Source organism: Platalea leucorodia, assembly GCF_965183815.1.
Source record: "Platalea leucorodia genome assembly, chromosome: Z".
In the NCBI taxonomy this organism is placed as follows: domain Eukaryota; kingdom Metazoa; phylum Chordata; class Aves; order Pelecaniformes; family Threskiornithidae; genus Platalea; species Platalea leucorodia.
Window position 1 is genome coordinate 71,263,293 of NC_138858.1, and position 17,995 is coordinate 71,281,287.

The 17,995-nt window shown below is 40.8% G+C and overlaps 1 protein-coding gene across 9 annotated transcripts in view; it reads left to right on the forward strand.

The window, feature by feature from the left end:
- The window catches only part of BDP1 (BDP1 general transcription factor IIIB subunit), a 56,700-nt gene that overhangs the window by 29,079 nt on the left and 9,626 nt on the right, over positions 1-17,995 (forward strand). For 7 of the 9 annotated variants that reach the window (XM_082336665.1, XM_082336667.1, XM_082336666.1 and 4 more), the window contains 11 exons: positions 802-1,018; positions 2,057-2,274; positions 3,287-3,683; positions 6,632-6,748; positions 7,040-7,076; positions 8,827-8,910; positions 9,575-9,806; positions 13,933-14,087; positions 14,764-14,905; positions 15,489-15,669; positions 16,877-16,937. In XM_082336665.1, the coding sequence (XP_082192791.1) occupies positions 802-1,018; positions 2,057-2,274; positions 3,287-3,683; positions 6,632-6,748; positions 7,040-7,076; positions 8,827-8,910; positions 9,575-9,806; positions 13,933-14,087; positions 14,764-14,905; positions 15,489-15,669; positions 16,877-16,937 (1,841 nt within the window). The remainder of the gene's footprint in view (positions 1-801; positions 1,019-2,056; positions 2,275-3,286; positions 3,684-6,631; positions 6,749-7,039; positions 7,077-8,826; positions 8,911-9,574; positions 9,807-13,932; positions 14,088-14,763; positions 14,906-15,488; positions 15,670-16,876; positions 16,938-17,995) is intronic. The other 2 variants (XM_082336668.1, XM_082336673.1) reach the window with 2 other exon arrangements.

Below are 17,995 nucleotides of genomic sequence, written 5' to 3' on the forward strand. Positions count from 1 at the left end.
TCAATCAGTTTTCAGTGTACCTCCTTGTCTGCTCATCCAGCCCATACTTCATCAGCTCCTCCTCTATGAGGATGTTAGGGGTGATAGTGTTAGAAGCCTTACTGAAGTCGAGGTAGACGCTGTCTACTGCTCTCTCTTCATTTATTGAGCCAGTCATTTCATCATAAAAGGTTATCAAGTTCGTTAAGCATGACTTCTCCATTGTGAATCCATGTTGACTCCTCCAAGTCGCCTTCTTGTTTTTCACGTGCCTGGAAGTGGTTTCCAGGATTAGTTGTTCCATCACTGTCCCAGGGACTGAGGTGAGGCTGACTGGCCCGTAGTTCCCTGAATCCTCCTTCTTGCCCTTTCCTGAGACAGAAGTTTAAAAGCTCAAGATTTCTGTCTTACTGATCTGAATGTGCTTGAACAGATGTAAGAATTTCATCCTGTTTAAAAGCAGTAGTACCTTGAGCACTGGAATTAATGAATGTAACGTTCCTATGGTTGCTTAACTTTTGGGACCTATTGTGGTGTAGCTGAAACTTTCTGCTCTACCTGACTTCTTAATATTGTTTTCTTTCCAAAAGATTTTTCCAAAAGTAATCAGAAAGGTCCACTACTGCAGAAAAGCCAATTATGTCCTTTTTGCATTGTCTTTTTCTTCCCTTATTTTTTTAAACTTTACCAACTAACTAAATAAAAATGCAGAACACTTAAGTTCATTTCTAGCTGAAAGTACTAAATATTTGACAGTAAACGAAGCTTGTAGAGTGTATTTTGTAGTTCCTGAGAAGTAAAAGTTGAAAACTATTTTTGTAGGTCCAATGATAAATTAAGTTCTGGAGAAGAAAGTAAACAGAGTGATACAAAACCTTTGGATCAAGCAAGAAAACCCCTCTGGAACCCCAGGCCAAACCTAATGAGAGTTACTAGAAAAAGAGATTATCCTGAAGAAGGTGAAAACAGAGAAGAGGACAACACTGATAATAGAAATGCAGAAGTGTGTTTGGCGTTAGAAAAAGCCGGTGTATCAATGGTAAGTGCTGATCATGTCTTTTGAGCCAATTTATACCTCAATTCTTGTGTTTAAGTTCTTAGAACCATAGATGGCACAGAAATCCAGTACACAGCTGTGAAAGGTTAATGTGATTATTTCTTTTTTTTTTTTAATTCACTGTTGGAAATCATGCTGGATAAATGGGCTTAGAATCTAAAAACTGTGGCAATGTTTAATGTACACTGTTGTCTTAAGTTTTACAGCTTACACGGTCAGAAGTCTGCATTATCATAAATACAGGCTAATGCTGTTACCAATTAATGTCTGTTATTCATTGAACAATGGAAATTAAAGCAGCTGTCTTAACAATGAGATACTACTTAAAATCCATATAAGTATACTTATAAATCGAAATGTATGTGAACGAAGTTCAGACCGTGGTCTGCTTAAATTTGCTCAACAGGCCTAACCTAGCCCAGACTAGTTCCTTCTCTGTGTAAAGTTGCAATACCTGAATCAAGTTTATCTGGTGTTCCTTGCTTTCTAGATGGGTAAATAAAATCTTTCAGTACCATCTTATTTTAGCCAACCATCCATAGTTGACAGAATTGTGCTTACTGATGTTTTTATGTTCTGGGATACGTTTCTCTGTGTGTGTGTTTTGAATAATATTTAAACGCTGTTCTGTAAACTATGGTAGGTTTCTTTTTCTTCCTAGTTTGTTCCCAGGGCAGGAAAAAAAAATTTTCCTTCCCTCAAATTGTTCTTTAAATTAATAGGCAGTTTTAGAAAATGATTCATCTTTCCAGCTTCTGAAGAGTAGCTGCTCTTAATAAGTTGATCATGGCCTTGGCCTATTAACTAGCAGCGGCACTGGGAACTCAGGCATCATAGATAATACCATCTGATGACAGTTCTGCTATAGAGTCTGAAATTAAAGAGAATGGGGAAAAATCAGAGATGACAGCTGGGCATGTTTTCAAGAACCTCAAACTTAGTTCTTTAAATCTTTTTGTCACCAAAACCGGTTAAAAATGTTTGGTACTTAATATGGTAGTAATTGTCTCCTCTGTTCAGCAAAACTCCAGTAACATAGTGGAAGCTGCATCCTTCTCAGAGGCTACAAGGAAACACAATTTTACAGACTCTGTTGAAGAAACACCTTGTAAAAGAATCAGGCAGGATAGTAGACTCCAGTCTCCAGAGAGATCGTCAGAGAGTGAGAGTCAAGTAGAACAAGAAGATGATTCACAGCTTTCTACCTCTCAGGAGAAAAATTCAGACAGTCTCACAAGGTAAAACAAGTAATTTTGGCTTGTAAGCTCAACGGATTGGTTTTGGCTTTCATTTTAAAAACGTAATTATTAGCCATAGTTCTGCAGTGTTTTATGTGAGCACATGCAGGATGTCAGTCCAAGGAGTGACAGTTGCATCTGACTGAACTCTGCCAGATGCATGCAGGTATCCCCATGTCTCTTACCCTGTCTGCATTCTCATAGAATGAACACAGCCAGCACTCCCGCCAGCCCATCCCAGGGTCCACCTTTGCTTTCAGTGGGAATTCCTGATTTTAAAGGGGAGGACCTTGAGGTACCCATATTGGTAGCACAGGGATTGTGGGATTAACCTGAATAGAAACTCCATGCTGGAAGTGTCCTCTGCTGCTATTTGTTCCCCTCCCTACCAGTTTACCAAGGAGGATGTTTTTTGGGGGAATTTCGGAATCACTTTTGGTACCCTAAGTGGTCATGCCCATCATTTTGAGGAGGGAAACAGCAAGCAGCTGATTATTGAAGAGATTCCTGTCTGAGAAACTGGAGCAGATAATTAGTTATCTAACAGTTCTAGTTTCTAGACATTAATCAGATCAACTAAAGTATCATAGTTTGGGGCTCCTAGTAGAGCTTTAACAAAACAGAACTGGAAGTGTGCCCATGGTGTAAAAAGCATGTGACTTCCATGTCCCTCAAAATGAAAATTAATTCGCCCTTTTTTAATCAAAGAATTCTGTATTTTGTAAATTTAATTGTGCATCTTTCCAGCACTCTGAAACTACTTAATAGACATTCACAATCAGTACTTTGTGCATACATGAAGAAATCAGGTTTTCTTAGGATAAAATGGTATGTGGATGCATTTTTGTCACTATACATTAGGAAGTAAATAGATTGTATTGTTGGTCACAGTGATGCTTTTTTATTCATTGAGTTTGTTTTGATTTGTGGTACCCCCCCCCCTTTTTTTTTTTTTTTGGAATATCTTGGACTTAATTTTTTTTTTTAAACATGCTTTTGTTCTGTACTTTAGAAGGCAGTCCAGAAGGTCATCAAAAAGGACAGTGCTGCCAAAACATGTCTCGGAGCTAAGAACTGCTGCTGCTTCTGCCTCTGAATGTGAGGCTGATTGCAGTGAGAAGGGGAATCAAAGGCAAGAAGTTAAACTGAGTGTTACTAGAGGCAAAAGTTTGAAAACTACACATAGAAAGAAATCTGGGAAGGAGCACAGAAGTTCAAAGATAACCTTGGTGACCCTCCGGGCTTCTCAAGAGGAGGAGGAGGAGGAGGAGGAGGCAGATGACTTTGAGCCTGATGATGAAGATGAATGCTTTGCACCGGAAGAAGTAAACAAAGCTCCAGTGTTTGTTCCTATAGGTCTTCGATCTCCAAAACCTATTCCTGTTCAGATAGAGGAAACCGTGGAGGAGGTAACATGTACCTGGGTTCTGCATATGTACTTTTGTTTTGATTGTTTAAACAGCTTTTATGCTAATTGCATCTCCAAGTACTTCGGTTTTATCTCAATTTAGTTCAATGCGTTAAGAATGATGTTGAGTGTAGCAGGGATGTTACTTGGCACACGTACTTGGTTTTGAACAAAATACTACATCAGTCTAAGGTCCAGTTATGTTTACAAACTGTAAATAGGTCTGCAGGGTGCTCACCAGTTTGTTTATTGGGATTGAATGTAGGCACAGACTACCACACTTACTACATGTTTTGAGGCCCAAGGTGGAACAAACAGGGCATTTCAATTTTATATTTGAATGTTAGGAAATGATGGAGATGTTTCTGTATGTGGTGTCCCCCTTGCAAAGAAACTTTTACTGTATGGTGGTCTGACCCTGACCAGTAGCTAGGCACACACAGCTGCTTGCTCACTCCCCTCTCCTGTGGGACAAAGAGAAAATAGGAGGAAGGTAAGAAGACTTATGGATTGATATAAAGACAGTTCAATAGGTGAAACAAAAGCTGTATGTGAAAACAAAGCAAAATAAGGAATTTATTCACTAGTTGCTATTGGCAGGCCACTTCCTGGAAAGCAGGGCCTCAGCCTGCCTAAGAGTTACTCTGGAAGACAAACGCCATACCCACAAATGCCCTCCTCTTCCCTCTCCTTTCTCTGAGCTTTTATTGCTGAGCATGACATCATATGATATGGAATATCCCTTTGTTCAGTTTGGGTCAGCTGTCCCAGCTGGGTGCTCTCCTGACCTTTTGAAGGAAGAATAGGAAAACAACAGCTTTGACATTGTGCAAGCACTGTTCGGTAATAGCAAAAACACTGGTGTGTTATCAACACTGTTGTAGTTATAAATCGAAAACACAGCACCATGTGGGCTGCTATGAAGAAAAGTAACTTCATCCCAGCCATGCCCAGTACAATCTTCACCCTTTATTTCATACCATTTTTGTCATGCTCAGGTCCTACACTATCCAGTACATCCTTATTAACCACAACTTCTCTTCCTGTCCTTTGATACATACATGGCTATCATTCCCTTGGTCCACAGGCCACCCCCTTAAAATGTTCATCAAACGTCCTTTGAGTTATTTAGTCCATGCCTTGGGCTCCATGTATTATGTGGTTGCTCAGGAGAGGTGGCATGTCACGTTGAGTTTTTGGGCACCAAAGCCAGCTCAGGTTGGTCACCACTGCACTTGCCTGGTTTCTTGTGAGGCTTGTCTTCATTGTTCTTGTTCTTGCTATAGTACTTACTATAGCATACAGCTCAAATAATGGGTTAAAATGTTTAAACATGTATCCATTAAAATCTCCAGCCCTTGTCCCTTTGGTTCAGGCTGTAGAGTTTGACAGTGCAAGGGACTTCACTCCTTGCCCGTGCTCCAGCATGGATCCTCCGTGGGCTGCAGTCCATTCAGGGATGTTCCTGCTCTGTCTGGCATGGGCAGATCCGTGGGCCTTGGTCCCTGCTACTGTTAACGAGAGACCATCTACATCTTTGTCAATTTTTTTTTCAAAAGCTGTATGTTTTGACTCTTCCATGGACCATTTGTAGAGTTGGAAACTATAAGCCTAGAGTGCAGAGCAATGTTTTAGTTGTACTCTTAGACTAGAATAAAACTCGAGACTGTAGGACTCTAGCAAGACTTGGTATCATATCTGCTAAGACCAGTCACTAGAGAGGAAATGGCATTCTTTTTTGTCATCAGGGAACTGTTGAGGTTTGGGAACAGTGGACTATGTTCAAGGCCTTGAAAGGGATTGTGCTCAAAGGTTTAGATATTTTTCTGTTTTTTTCCCTATCATTCAATGTGGCTTCTTTGCTTTTTTTTGTCCTTTCTAGCCTGTCTTACCTCAGTGATGTGTCTTCACAGCTCTTTTTTTAATTTTTGCTCCATTCCAAATCTGTTTATCCGACCTGTTCCATTCATGCCTCAGATCTTCATCACTACTTCTTTCCATTCACTCCAATTATTTTTGCTTACTACTACTAGGCATCATCCTCTCTTCTCCCATTGAGATCTTGCTTTTTTTGTCTCCTGAATGAATTACACTGTTTCTTTCTCTGGGTGAAACAGCAAAAGAATTTAAAGCTCAGTCAAAACACCAAGGGAGACTCTAGAACAATAACGGACAGGAAGGCTGTTGCATGGAAAGTTTTGCTGAATCCTTTCATTTCAAAGATGTGGAATATATTATGTGTGGGGATGATGATCAAGTTTCCTGGTTTAACACACAGGAGCCATGAGTACTAGTAAGGGATATGATTAGATACCTGAGGACTCAGCTGCTGTAAAATTTAAATAGATCACTGGAAAGTACCCGTAAAAGCGCAAGCCTTTGGAAGCTACCCAGATTGACCAGTGTTTTTCATAGGAACCTCACTGGACATATTGTCCTCGTTTCTGAAATGGCAAATGTCTGAAGTTCTCAGTGAAAAGACAGTGTTAAAGAACAAGAAAAAAAAAATATATGTAAAATAGTGGGTGTGGGGGGGTGTATTCCCTAGTCTTACTTTGGAAAAAGGCTGAACTCTTTTTCTTTCCTGAAGACTTACAAAGCAGAAAAAGTGTGAAAACTAACAATACCCATTTGAGGTAAATAGCCACCATGTAAGATCTCAGCCGCATAACTTAGTTTGGTGGAGTAATAAGCAATCAGAAACAAGGTCTTAAGTTGTCTGATGCTTCCAGTTAGTTACAAGCAGCACTACCAGTTCTGCCTCCAGTTCATACAACTGCTGCCTTCTTAAATCAGGAGGTATGTAGTATAAGATTGGGATTGATTTTTGGGAAAGAACCCACTAAATGTTCAAGATCTGGTAAGTATATGTGGTTTATAAAAATTTGCATTTGACAGATTTTCTTTTGGGGCTGATGAACTGAAATACTTTTAAAATTATTTTTACAGCTGGAAATATCTGTGAATATACCAGATGTGCCGGTGGCTACTGATGTTGAAAGTCTCTCTCATGCATCTGTCCAGCCAGTGGTACAGAAGGAGGAAAAATTAAGTACCTCAACAGCTGTAAGAATGTCTTTTTGTCTGTTTATTTCCTCGCACATACAAAGCTATGTGGACAGTGTCTGGTTGCCCTGTCTGCTTGTAACACCATAGCTTAATAGACTCTTAACCTGTCCCGCACAGATATGAGGGACACAGCTATGGGAAAACTATGTAAGTAAATATTGTCAGCCTTTAAAATACTGTTTCAAAGCCAGGATAACCTATGGGCAGAGAATTTACCCATAGGCATTAAATTAAAATTGTGGACTCATTTTATGTAGAACTTTGATATTGTTTTTCTTTTTATTTAAGGAAACAACCGAACATGAAAACACAGAAGTGGAAAAAGGTAGATATGAAACAATCTTGTTCATATCTTTCCCGTTAACTTACTACTAATACGTAGTTATTTTTGCTGGAAGTTTGGAGGTTTATATATCTTACATAAAAACCTGCTCCTGAGATCCTGGATGCTTTTATGTTTTGGAGATTTAAACCATTTGCTTTCTTATTGTTCTCTATGAAGTAGGGGGACCAAACATTGCAAGGTTCTGTTTCCCAGGGTCAGAATGTGCCCTTCATGTGTCCTGTCTATCACTTTCCCATGCTGTGGCTAGTTGTACCAGGAGAAGAGGAAATTTTGCAAGTGGTTGCTTGATGTGTGACTGAGTGATACAAAGAATCATAGCTTTGTTATCTCTGTGGTCTTTGACTTTAATATCCTAAACTGGTAAAATAGCATGTGTGACAGACTGTGATCACAGTCTTCCAGAAGCAAATATTCTTTCCATGTGAGGTATGTTACAAACTCTTATGGATCTATTAATTTTTAGAATAGCTTTCACTTTTGAATTCATTCTCAATACATCTTGCTAGGAAGCACTGGAAATCAAGTGGGCTGCTGTCTTAGTTGAAGAAGGGGAAGCCTACTTTGTTCTTTCAATTTATTTCAGTACAGTAGCTTTGGAGGATGGAAATGTTTTGTCTGATGTGACCAGTTAGTGATAGGCAAAGGGATGTATTCTGGGTGGAGATTAGGCATTGGGAGTCTAAACTGGGATATGGATCAATAAGTTATGGATTTCTGTGATTAAACTGTTAACCTCTTTCTTTTCCATTTGTGGTGGGTTGACCTTGGCCAGCTGTGACATGCCCACCCAGCTGCTCTCCCACTCCTCCTCAACAGGATGAGGGGAGGAAATAAAATGGAAAAGCTCTTGGGTTGAGACGAAGACAAGGAGATCACTTACCAAAGCAGACTCAACTTGGGGAAAACTAATTTAATCTATTGCCAAATAAAATAGAGTAGGATGGTGAGAAACAAAGACAAAAAATAAAACACCTTCCCCTCCCCACCTTCTTAGGCTCAACTTCACACCTTCATTTCCCACTCCTCTGCCTCCTCCCCCCAAGCAGCACAGGGAGACAGGGAATGGGGGTTGCAGTCAGTTCCGAATGCTTCCTCTCTGCTGCTTCTTCCTCCTCACGCTCTTCCCCTGCTCCAGCATGGGGTCCTTCCTGTGGAATACAGTCCTTCAGGATACGTCTGCTCCACCATGGGTCCTCTACAGGGTGCGATTTCTTCAGGGTATATCTACCTGCTCCACCAAGGTCTCCTCCACAGGTGGCAGGGGAATCTCTGCTCCCACACATGGAGCACCTCCTCCCCCCCATTCCTTACCAACCTTGGTGTTCACAGGGTTGTTTCTGACACTTTTTCCCTCACCCTTCACTGCTGTGGAACATTTTTCGCTTTCTTAAATGTTTCCCAAAGGTGCCACCATCTTGGCTGACAGGCTCAGCTGTGTCAGTTGGAACCGGCTGTGTCCAGGGCAGACCCCTGCTGCCAGCACCTTGCCACCTGTACCCAATACACCACTAACGGCAATAATGTTGCTGCTCAGTGTTTTCACAATAGTTTAAATTTAGTGGGTGAGAATTGCTGTCTGTCTACAAGCATCTTGATCCATGAATGGCAACAATTTAAAAAATGCGTACTTCACTGTGTTGATGATAGTGTCAAATGTTTTTTGAATATGGATAAGTGGATTTCTGGTTAACGTGCTTATGACTTCTAACATATGTGAACAACTTCACAGGAATTAATGATGGAAGTGCTGAAGCTGCCATGACTTTACTTGCAATGGGTGATCCAATGTTCCAGTTAAAAACAAGTGCTGAAGGTATGATATGATTTATGGGACAAAGCCTTGCTTGTGCTTTCTGGTTCCACCTAAGGGGGGTGGAGCAGCGGCTGCAAAACTCTTCCACATGCTGCTGCATAGCAGGAGGTCAAGGGTCTTTTATGCTTTTAGTCCTGCTGAATTGTAATGCATAGTGAGACTAGGCAATGCAGTTTGGCTGGAAAAAGTAAAGCACCTTACTGGATACTGCCAACTGCATCACTCTGCTAGAGAGATGTTTTAGACCTGTTTTAGGGAGGATATGTTTGAATTAATCTGGTCACATAAACTGGACAAAAGAAGGGAATCGGACTTAAATGACTGTAACTATCAGTGGTCTTTTCAGGCCTTTAACCTGAAGCACAGCTTTTTCCACCTAAATAGCTACAACCTGAAATTACCTGGTTGTAGTCTAGTTTTTGATAGACTTTTATTTAGAATTTATTATCTGCTTTAATTGCTTGAACGTTAGTTCCTGCATTCTTACTACCAAAAGTGTGATCTTAGGACGGCATTTAGCTGGGATTTGAATTTGCATCTTTGGAGAATGCAAACTTTGTTAAATGAGATTTGAAGTTGAACATCTATAAAATAGCTTTTATGTACGTGCCAATCCTAAGTCTTTTAAATTATGCTTTTCTATTCTGTTTATTGTTTTAACCAGAATGGACACACATGGTACCCGCTCAAGATGAGTTGGACATGGCCAATAGCCTTGTAACCCACACCTACTCCAAACAAAATAGAGCTCCTAGTCAGTATTTACTTTCTTCAGACACTTCTACCAAGGAATTGGTCCCTTCTGAGGATGGAAGCAACATTAATGTAGAGGATCAAAGCACTGACACAAGAATAAGTGTCGAAGAATATTTTGAGAAAAATGCTACAGATACCAGGTTAAATTACTATTTCATTTTCTTTAGGGAGAGAGATCCTCTGACACTGCTTGCTTTTGCTAGATTCTTTCTGGCATTTTTATTGACTTGAATGCAGTCTTTCTTTAGCAAAGGTTTCTCAGTTTAAGTAATCTGGAAAGCCCCTCCTGTCTCTTTCTTACAACTTTTATGAGATGTTGGTATATAATTTTGGGGATGTAGAACTTGCTCTTCACTCCTGAAATTAAGTTTACCCTGGTGGGGGAGAAAAGAATATTTGAACTTAGTTGGTATGGATCACTGTTAATTACCAAGCTCATTTTCCCAAAGTACTTTACAGCTAATCAGGCCAAGGCAAATTTCTTAAGTGTCACTGCTGCTGTGGGATGTAGATCAAAGATTTAGAGCAAAGCCATGTCAAAGAACTGGTTGATCTTCTATCATTACATTTTTTTAATGTTGTCGTGGTTTAACCCCAGCCAGCAACTAAGCACCACGCAGCCGCTCGCTCACTCCCCCCCAGTGGGATGGGGGAGAGAATTGGAAGAGTAAAAGTGAGAAAACTCATGGGTTGAGATAAAGACAGTTTAATGGGTAAAGCAAAAGCCGCACGCACAAGCAAAGCAAAGCAAGCAATTCATTCACTACTTCCCAGCGGCAGGCAGGTGTTCAGCCATCCCCAGGAAAGCAGGGCTCCATCACGCGTAACGGTTACTTGGGAAGACAAACGCCATCATGCCCAATGTCCCCCCCTTCCTTCTTCTTCCCCCAGCTTATATACTGAGCATGATGTCATATGGTATGGAATAGCCCTTGGGCCAGTCTGGGTCAGCTGTCCTAGCTATGCTCCCTCCCAGCTTCTTATGCACCTGGCAGAGCACAAGAAGCTAAAAAGTCCTTGACCAGTGTAAACTCTACTCAGCAAGAACCAAAACATCAGTGTCTTATCAACATTATTCTCATCCTAAATCCAAAACACAGCGCTCTACCAGCTACTAAGAAGAAAATTAACTCTATCCCAACTGAAACCAGGACAAATGCTTTATGTTTTTTAATTTTATTCAAACATTTGTGAATGTTGAAATAGCTTGATGGAACACGTTTTCAGAAAAAATCTGCTGGTGATCACATTTTATTTGAAAGACAGTTTAACTTGTTGTCGTGGTTTAACCCCAGCCAGTAACTAAGCACCACACAGCCGCTCGCTCACTCCCCCCCAGTGGGATGGGGGAGAGAATCGGAAGAGTAAAAGTGAGAAAACTCATGGGTTGAGATAAAGACAGTTTAATGGGTAAAGCAAAAGCCGCGCGCGAAAGCAAAGCAAAGCAAAGCAAGGCATTCATTCGCTACTTCCTACGGGCAGGCAGGTGTTCAGCCATCCTCAGGAAAGCAGGGCTCCATCACGCGTAACGGTTACTTGGGAAGACAAACACCATCACTCAGAACGTCCCCCCCCCTTCCTTCTTCTCGCTCCGGCTTTATATGCTGAGCATGACGTCATATGGTATGGAACAGCCCTTTGGCCAGTCTGGGTCAGCTGTCCTAGCTATGCTCCCTCCCAGGTTCTTACGCACCTGGCAGAGCACAAGAAGCTGAAAAGTCCTTGCCTAGTGTAAACTCTGCTCAGCAAGAACCAAAACACCAGTGCGTTATCAACATTATTCTCATCCTAAATCCAAAACACAGCGCTCTACCAGCTACTAAGAAGAAAACTAACTTTATCCCAGCTGAAACCAGGACAGTATCCACCCCTTATTCCATACCTTTTATGTCATGCTCAGGTCCCACATTATCCAGTACATCCTCATTAACCACCACCCCACTTATTCTATGGACCACCCCTGTAAAATGTCTGTAAAACGTCCATAAGCATCCTCAAATGTCCACATAATGTCCATTGAGTTCATTTAGTCAGTGACTTTGGGCTCCATCTGTGATGGTGGTCGCTCAGGACAGGAGAGGTGGTGTGTTGCCTGGAGTTACTGGGCACCAAAGCCAGCTCAGGTCGGGTCACTGCTGCACTTGCACTGCTTCTTGTAAGGCTTCTCCTCCATTGGTTCAGGTGGTTCCTGCTATGGGAATTCCTATAACATGCAACTCTGATCATGGGTTACAACAATTTAAAGGTATTTCCATTACAGTCTCCACCCCTGGCCCCTTTGGGCCAGACCTTTGGGTTTAACATTGCAATGAACTCCTCCCCTTGCCGCTGCTCTGGCTTGGACTTATCCACAGACTGCAGTCCCTTAGGGGTTTACCTGCTCCAAGTGGAGCCTTGTCTATGAGCCACAGTCTCTCCAGGGGTATACCTGCTGCAGCATGGATTTATCCACAGCCACAGTCACTTAGAGGTGCAGCTGTTCCAGCATGGCCTTCTCCATGGGCCACAATGCTTTCAGAGATACACCTGCTTCAGCATGGCCTTGCCCGCAGCCACAGTCTCTTCAGAAGTAAACTTGCTCCACCATGGCCTTACCTATGGCCACATGCTTTGAGGTGCTCCAGCATGACCTCATGCACAGCCACTGATGCTTCAAGGTGTACCTGCTGCAGCACGGACTTAGCCACAGCCACAGATGCTTTGAGGTGTACCTTCTCCAGCGTGGACTTATCCTTGGGCCACAATCCCTTCAAGAGGTATACCTGCTGTGGCACAGACATAACCATGGCCACAGACGCTTCGAGACATACCTGCTCTGGCATGGGCTTATCCACGTCCACAGACACTTCGGGGTGTCCTGCTCCCGCATGGACTCATCCACAGGTCACAGTCCCTTTGACTCGAGTTCACACTGGAGTTCCAGCCTGTCCAGTACAGCAGCACAGAAACAGCAGCGATGCCCTGGCCATCGGCCAGCCCAGGCGCATGGCTGTTGTCGTTATCAAAATGTTCCCAGGCACAGCAGAGTAAGATGATCAGCAGTACAGCAAGCAGCAAAAGCAAAAAGCAGCCACTAACGAGCACTAGACTCTAATACACAGTAAGGCAAGCAAGCCCTGTGGCAAGTACAGAAGGCTGCCGATTAATACCTAAACAGCACTAACAGCTATAAATTCGATCTAGCACATTCCAATTAAATCTGTCATTATCTCGAACCCTTCGAGCCCCATGTTGGGCACCAAAAAGGACTGTCGTGGTTTAACCCCAGCCAGTAACTAAGCACCACACAGCCGCTCGCTCACTCCCCCCCAGTGGGATGGGGGAGAGAATCGGAAGAGTAAAAGTGAGAAAACTCATGGGTTGAGATGAAGACAGTTTAATGGGTAAAGCAAAAGCCGCGCGCGCAAGCAAAGCAAAGCAAGCAATTCATTCGCTACTTCCCATGGGCAGGCAGGTGTTAAGCCATCCTCAGGAAAGCAGGGCTCCATCACGCGTAACGGTTACTTGGGAAGACAAACTCCATCACTCAGAACGTCCCCCCCTTCCTTCTTCTCCCTCCGGCTTTATATGCTGAGCATGACGTCATATGGTATGGAACAGCCCTTTGGCCAGTCTGGGTCAGCTGTCCTAGCTATGCTCCCTCCCAGGTTCTTACGCACCTGGCAGAGCACAAGAAGCTGAAAAGTCCTTGCCTAGTGTAAACTCTGCTCAGCAAGAACCAAAACATCAGCGTCTTACCAACATTATTCTCATCCTAAATCCAAAACACAGCGCTCTACCAGCTACTAAGAAGAAAACTAACTCTATCCCAGCTGAAACCAGGACACTTGTCAATTGCTTGAACATACTATTGGATTATAGTCCTCTGAAAAATTGTAATCAAAGATATTTTACTTTAAGTGCAGTGGTTCTTTTATTATATTATTAACCAGAACTTGGTACCATGTGAACAGTGTTAGATTTCTGATCTTCTCATGTTTTTTAAGTATTTTAATTTTTCATTTTTTTTCTGTAGGTAGAGAACATCCTAGTTTGCAGTACACCTCTCTGCTCCGATTCCCAGATGATCTTTATTTTTTATTTTGCCAAATAGTCTTCTGTCTCCTCTGCCGGCTGCAGCCTGTATTTTAGCTCTTCATCATCTCATCTACTCCATCTCTCTTATCTCTTCTCTGCACAGTGGTCTTTCCTGGAAATACTTATTTCATCTCACAACTGTCAAAAATCAAGAACTATATTGATGGCATTTTTCCTTTTTACTTGCAGTGATAGCTCTTTCCCTGTGGTGAATAGTGTAACATTGGCAAGAGGCAGTCTGAAGCCTGAGCCAGATTTTGGAGTATTGAAGTCCAATGAAAACATCATTCATAAGTCACTTAATACAAATGTACTTGTGGAACAACTAGAGCAAGTTCAAAGTGGTAAGCCTGTTTCTTATCCTAGGGTTCTGAAAATTGTTTCTTCTGATGGATTCACATCTCTTTATGAAACAAAACGAAGCTGAAAGTAGTCTTCACTTTCTGTTCATGTTCACAGATGATGCATCACCCCTGTAATGCAGGGCATCCATTTATGGTATAGTGTTATACATAAGTATACCTCTCAGTATAAAATTAAATGAAATCTGAATAGCAGTTTTTCTGTGTAGGTCTTAAATGACCTGGAAAGCCCTTAAATTACTGAACTGCTGATTACAGAAATACAGTACAATACAGTGTACTTTTTTCCTATTATTACTGTCTTTCCCTTCTATTAAAACCGGAAGGGGAGATGTACAGAACTGTTTCGGTATTCTTAAAGCAGCTACAAAAAAAGGTGGTCTTCAAACTCTTAATTATCTTCATATCACCTGCAAAATGCACAACATACCAAAGGCAAGATGAGCTATGTATATATGTGTCATTTATATAAAATGTGTACATATACAGCAAAATTGTTAATAATTTTGTAGTGTGTTTATACATACACATATACATATATATACACATTCTAATATACAAAAGCTTATATGTAAAAATAATGCGCCTATATATATACACACACACGTGCGCACATACACAAAAAGTTATTTTAATTTTTATTCTTGATATATCTTAGAGCCTACAGCCCTGAGAGGTACTGCAGAAATGCAGAAGGTGGAACTAGAACAGGTCAGACCAGCTGCAGGTGATTCTTCAGTTCTTCATGATTTTGCAACTAGAAGCATGGAACTTACCAAGCAAGTGGACAAAAATGAGAGGTAGGAAGAATCATCAGTTAATATTGACTTTATTCCTAAAGTCTCTTAAAATAAGCAGCTGAAGTGCACGTGTATGCGTCTGTGGTGGAAACAGTGTACTTACAGATATTGTGTATGTTTATGCATGTAAGTGTACAGTTTAGACTTTTATTTTTAAGGTTTTTCTCTCCTGCATGTTGTCCTACAGCTTTTGTAGGAAAAACATTTACTTCTGTTTGCTGTTTTAAAACTTAATAATCACCTTGCTGCTTAACTGTCTCCCATGAAACGGTGTCTGAAAGGAAATGTTAAGGAGTTGATCAATTTGGAAATGTTAATGAGCTTGTAAGGCTTCCTGCTTGATGATGATTTTAGTAGTAAAGTCTCAATTAGTGATGTTAGGGAGGCTTTTTCTTGAAATACTTTATGTAGACTTGTTCAAAGATTATGCATTTTGTTTAGTAGAATAATGTAGCTTTTAAACAGGTGCCCTGTTTCTCTGTAACTACATAAGCTTCATATTAAATAAATAATTATACAGAATTTACCCCATGCACCGGGTATCTTCAGTTGGTTTCAAATTAACTAGATATATACCTTTCAGAACAGAGATGAGAGATGCTTGTGGAAATTCAGGAGATGTAAGACCTATAACTGCATCACCAAAACCAGAAAAATCTCCTCTTGTACTAGAGGATTATCCAAATCAAAGTTCTGTGGATGGACTTCCTGAGCAAAATCCTTGTCCTCCTGAGCACAATATATGCACAATCAACTTTACTCAGGTAAAGAACTTAATTAAATTACAGTCTAGAAGTGCACGGTTTCTGAAATTCTGTAAAGGAAGAGGTTTTCAGTGCAAATGTACTTGCCCATTTTAAAGACCTGGTACTTCAGCTGGTGAATGAAACTTTCTTTTTTGCAAAGGCATAACCAAACTTAATCTTTCAGACAAACTTAACCTTTGCAAGCCTCAGTTTATAGCATTTCAGCAATAAGTTATAAATATATTAGCAAAATTTTGAGCAATTTTTTAAAGAGTTCTGATGGAAGAAGTTACCTAGGACTCATGTATTCATTCAGTCTGACCTCTTACTGTTATATTTGTTTAAATTAAAATTAAGTTAAAATATCACTGCTGGACACAGCATTTTCATAGTCACCTTCATTTGCTTTGTTTAAAACACACTTCATCCTTTGCTATACTCTTTCCCATTTATTTCAAAACCCAATGAAGAGTTTTACATGCATATTATCATGGACAAACAGTATGTCTTTCACATCCATTTGTTTGCAGTAGTTTGCATATCCCTGTTCTAGTATAAACGAGAAGTATCTTGTTTCTTCATGAGAGAAACATTCATTCTCAGTACCCTTGGGTTTTCTAGTGTTGCCTGAGATCAGTGTACAGGCAGATATGGTGGAACAGCTGACGGGTAGTAGCTTGTTTCCCCAGTGCAACCTGTTGATGTGTCAAGGCTGATCTCATGTTAGAACAAGGTACAAGAACGATTTGGCTCTTGTAGGACTGGCAGAGAGTGTGAGAAGAGGCAACTTGCAGTGGAGTATTCCTGTTTTTAGCAAAAGTACATGCTATAAAAGGGAAGGGATAGATGAGTTGCAGAGCTTGGTGTTTTTCTTTGGCACTCAGTGGTTTTGTAATGGTTGGGGGAACTTGTGTTCTTAGTGCCACTGAGCAATTTATTATGTGAGTCATCTCTGACAGAGTTGTGCTGTAGGAAGTATAAATTTATTTTGACAAACCATCAATATAGACAACGAGCTGCATATAAATTTTATATTGCCCAAGTGTTTCTTGTCCTTGTCAGGCCTATATCCTTCAACTTAGAATAGCTAGAAGTGAAAGCTGACAAAATGCAATTATGGTGATGTCATTAGATTTTTTGGATCTTCAGCATTTGACATGCTTTGTTTCTTTCCTGTTTTCTAAAGATTTATTAACTTGTTTTATTTCAAATGTGTTATTTCTAGAAGGAAGCTTCTGCTCAGGATTCTCAACAACAATGCATAAGCAGCACAGAAGAGACTTCAGGTATAATGTGCTAGTATTATGAGTTAGCAAAAGCCTACACTTGTGTATCTTGTGGTTACACAAAGATTAATTAAAAAAATGTTTTCATTGACGTGATGAATCTATCTATTTCATTAACAAAAATAATGACCACAGCACAGTGCCATTCCCCTCCCTAGCCTCTTATTACATTTCATTAACACAAACTGGGCTTGGGAACTTTTTGAATGGCACTTACATTAAGTTTAAATATCAGTGGAAGGGAAACTTCTTGCTCTCTCCTCCCTGCTGTGAGCTCCTGCAGCTTACCTCGTGCTAGGTTTAGCAGTTGTTAGAGCCCTTTATGAGCCTCTGACTCACTTATCCATCAAAAACTGAATGTGACAGAGGGAGAGAACCTATGTAGTTTTCCACTGGCTTAGTGAGCTATGGTGGCTCATGAAGTTGTCAAGTGAATACCAGTGTCAGAGTTGTGTGAGTAGGAGGGCTGGACTGTGCAAGTGTGGAGCGGGAGAGAAAAAGGAAGAAAACAACCAGACTTCCCTCTTTAGCTGAAGTGAGTCAGCAGATTAACTCCTAACTGATCAGATGTGATGAAATGTATAAAGGCGATGGCTGCTTTTCCCTAAAACAAATTGAAATGGAGCTGGTTTGGAACCAATACTTGTTGAAGGTATAGGAAAATCACTGTGTCAGAAGCCCAGAATACTTACTTTACATGGAAACTGCAGTCCAAAGTTGTGACTCCTGAGCATGTGCAAAAGATAGGGCTAATACTTCTTCATAGACATCTGTTGTTACGGTCTGTTATTGCAAGGATCTTGGGATGGAGCATCTTAAATCATCTTTAATTAGATAAAGAACCAAAGTGAGTTGAAGTTGGAATAATAGCAGCCTTACATCATCAAGAATGAGAGCTGTCTTAAGTAATGGAGCAGCACTGTTGTTTTCCATCTTTTGAAAACTTAACAAATGTTCTCTCCTTAAATTCATTCTAATGGATGGCAGTTGACAATTCTCTGTTAATGTTCATCTGTTGACGAAATTATTTATATTTTTCATTTATTAAATTCAAGACT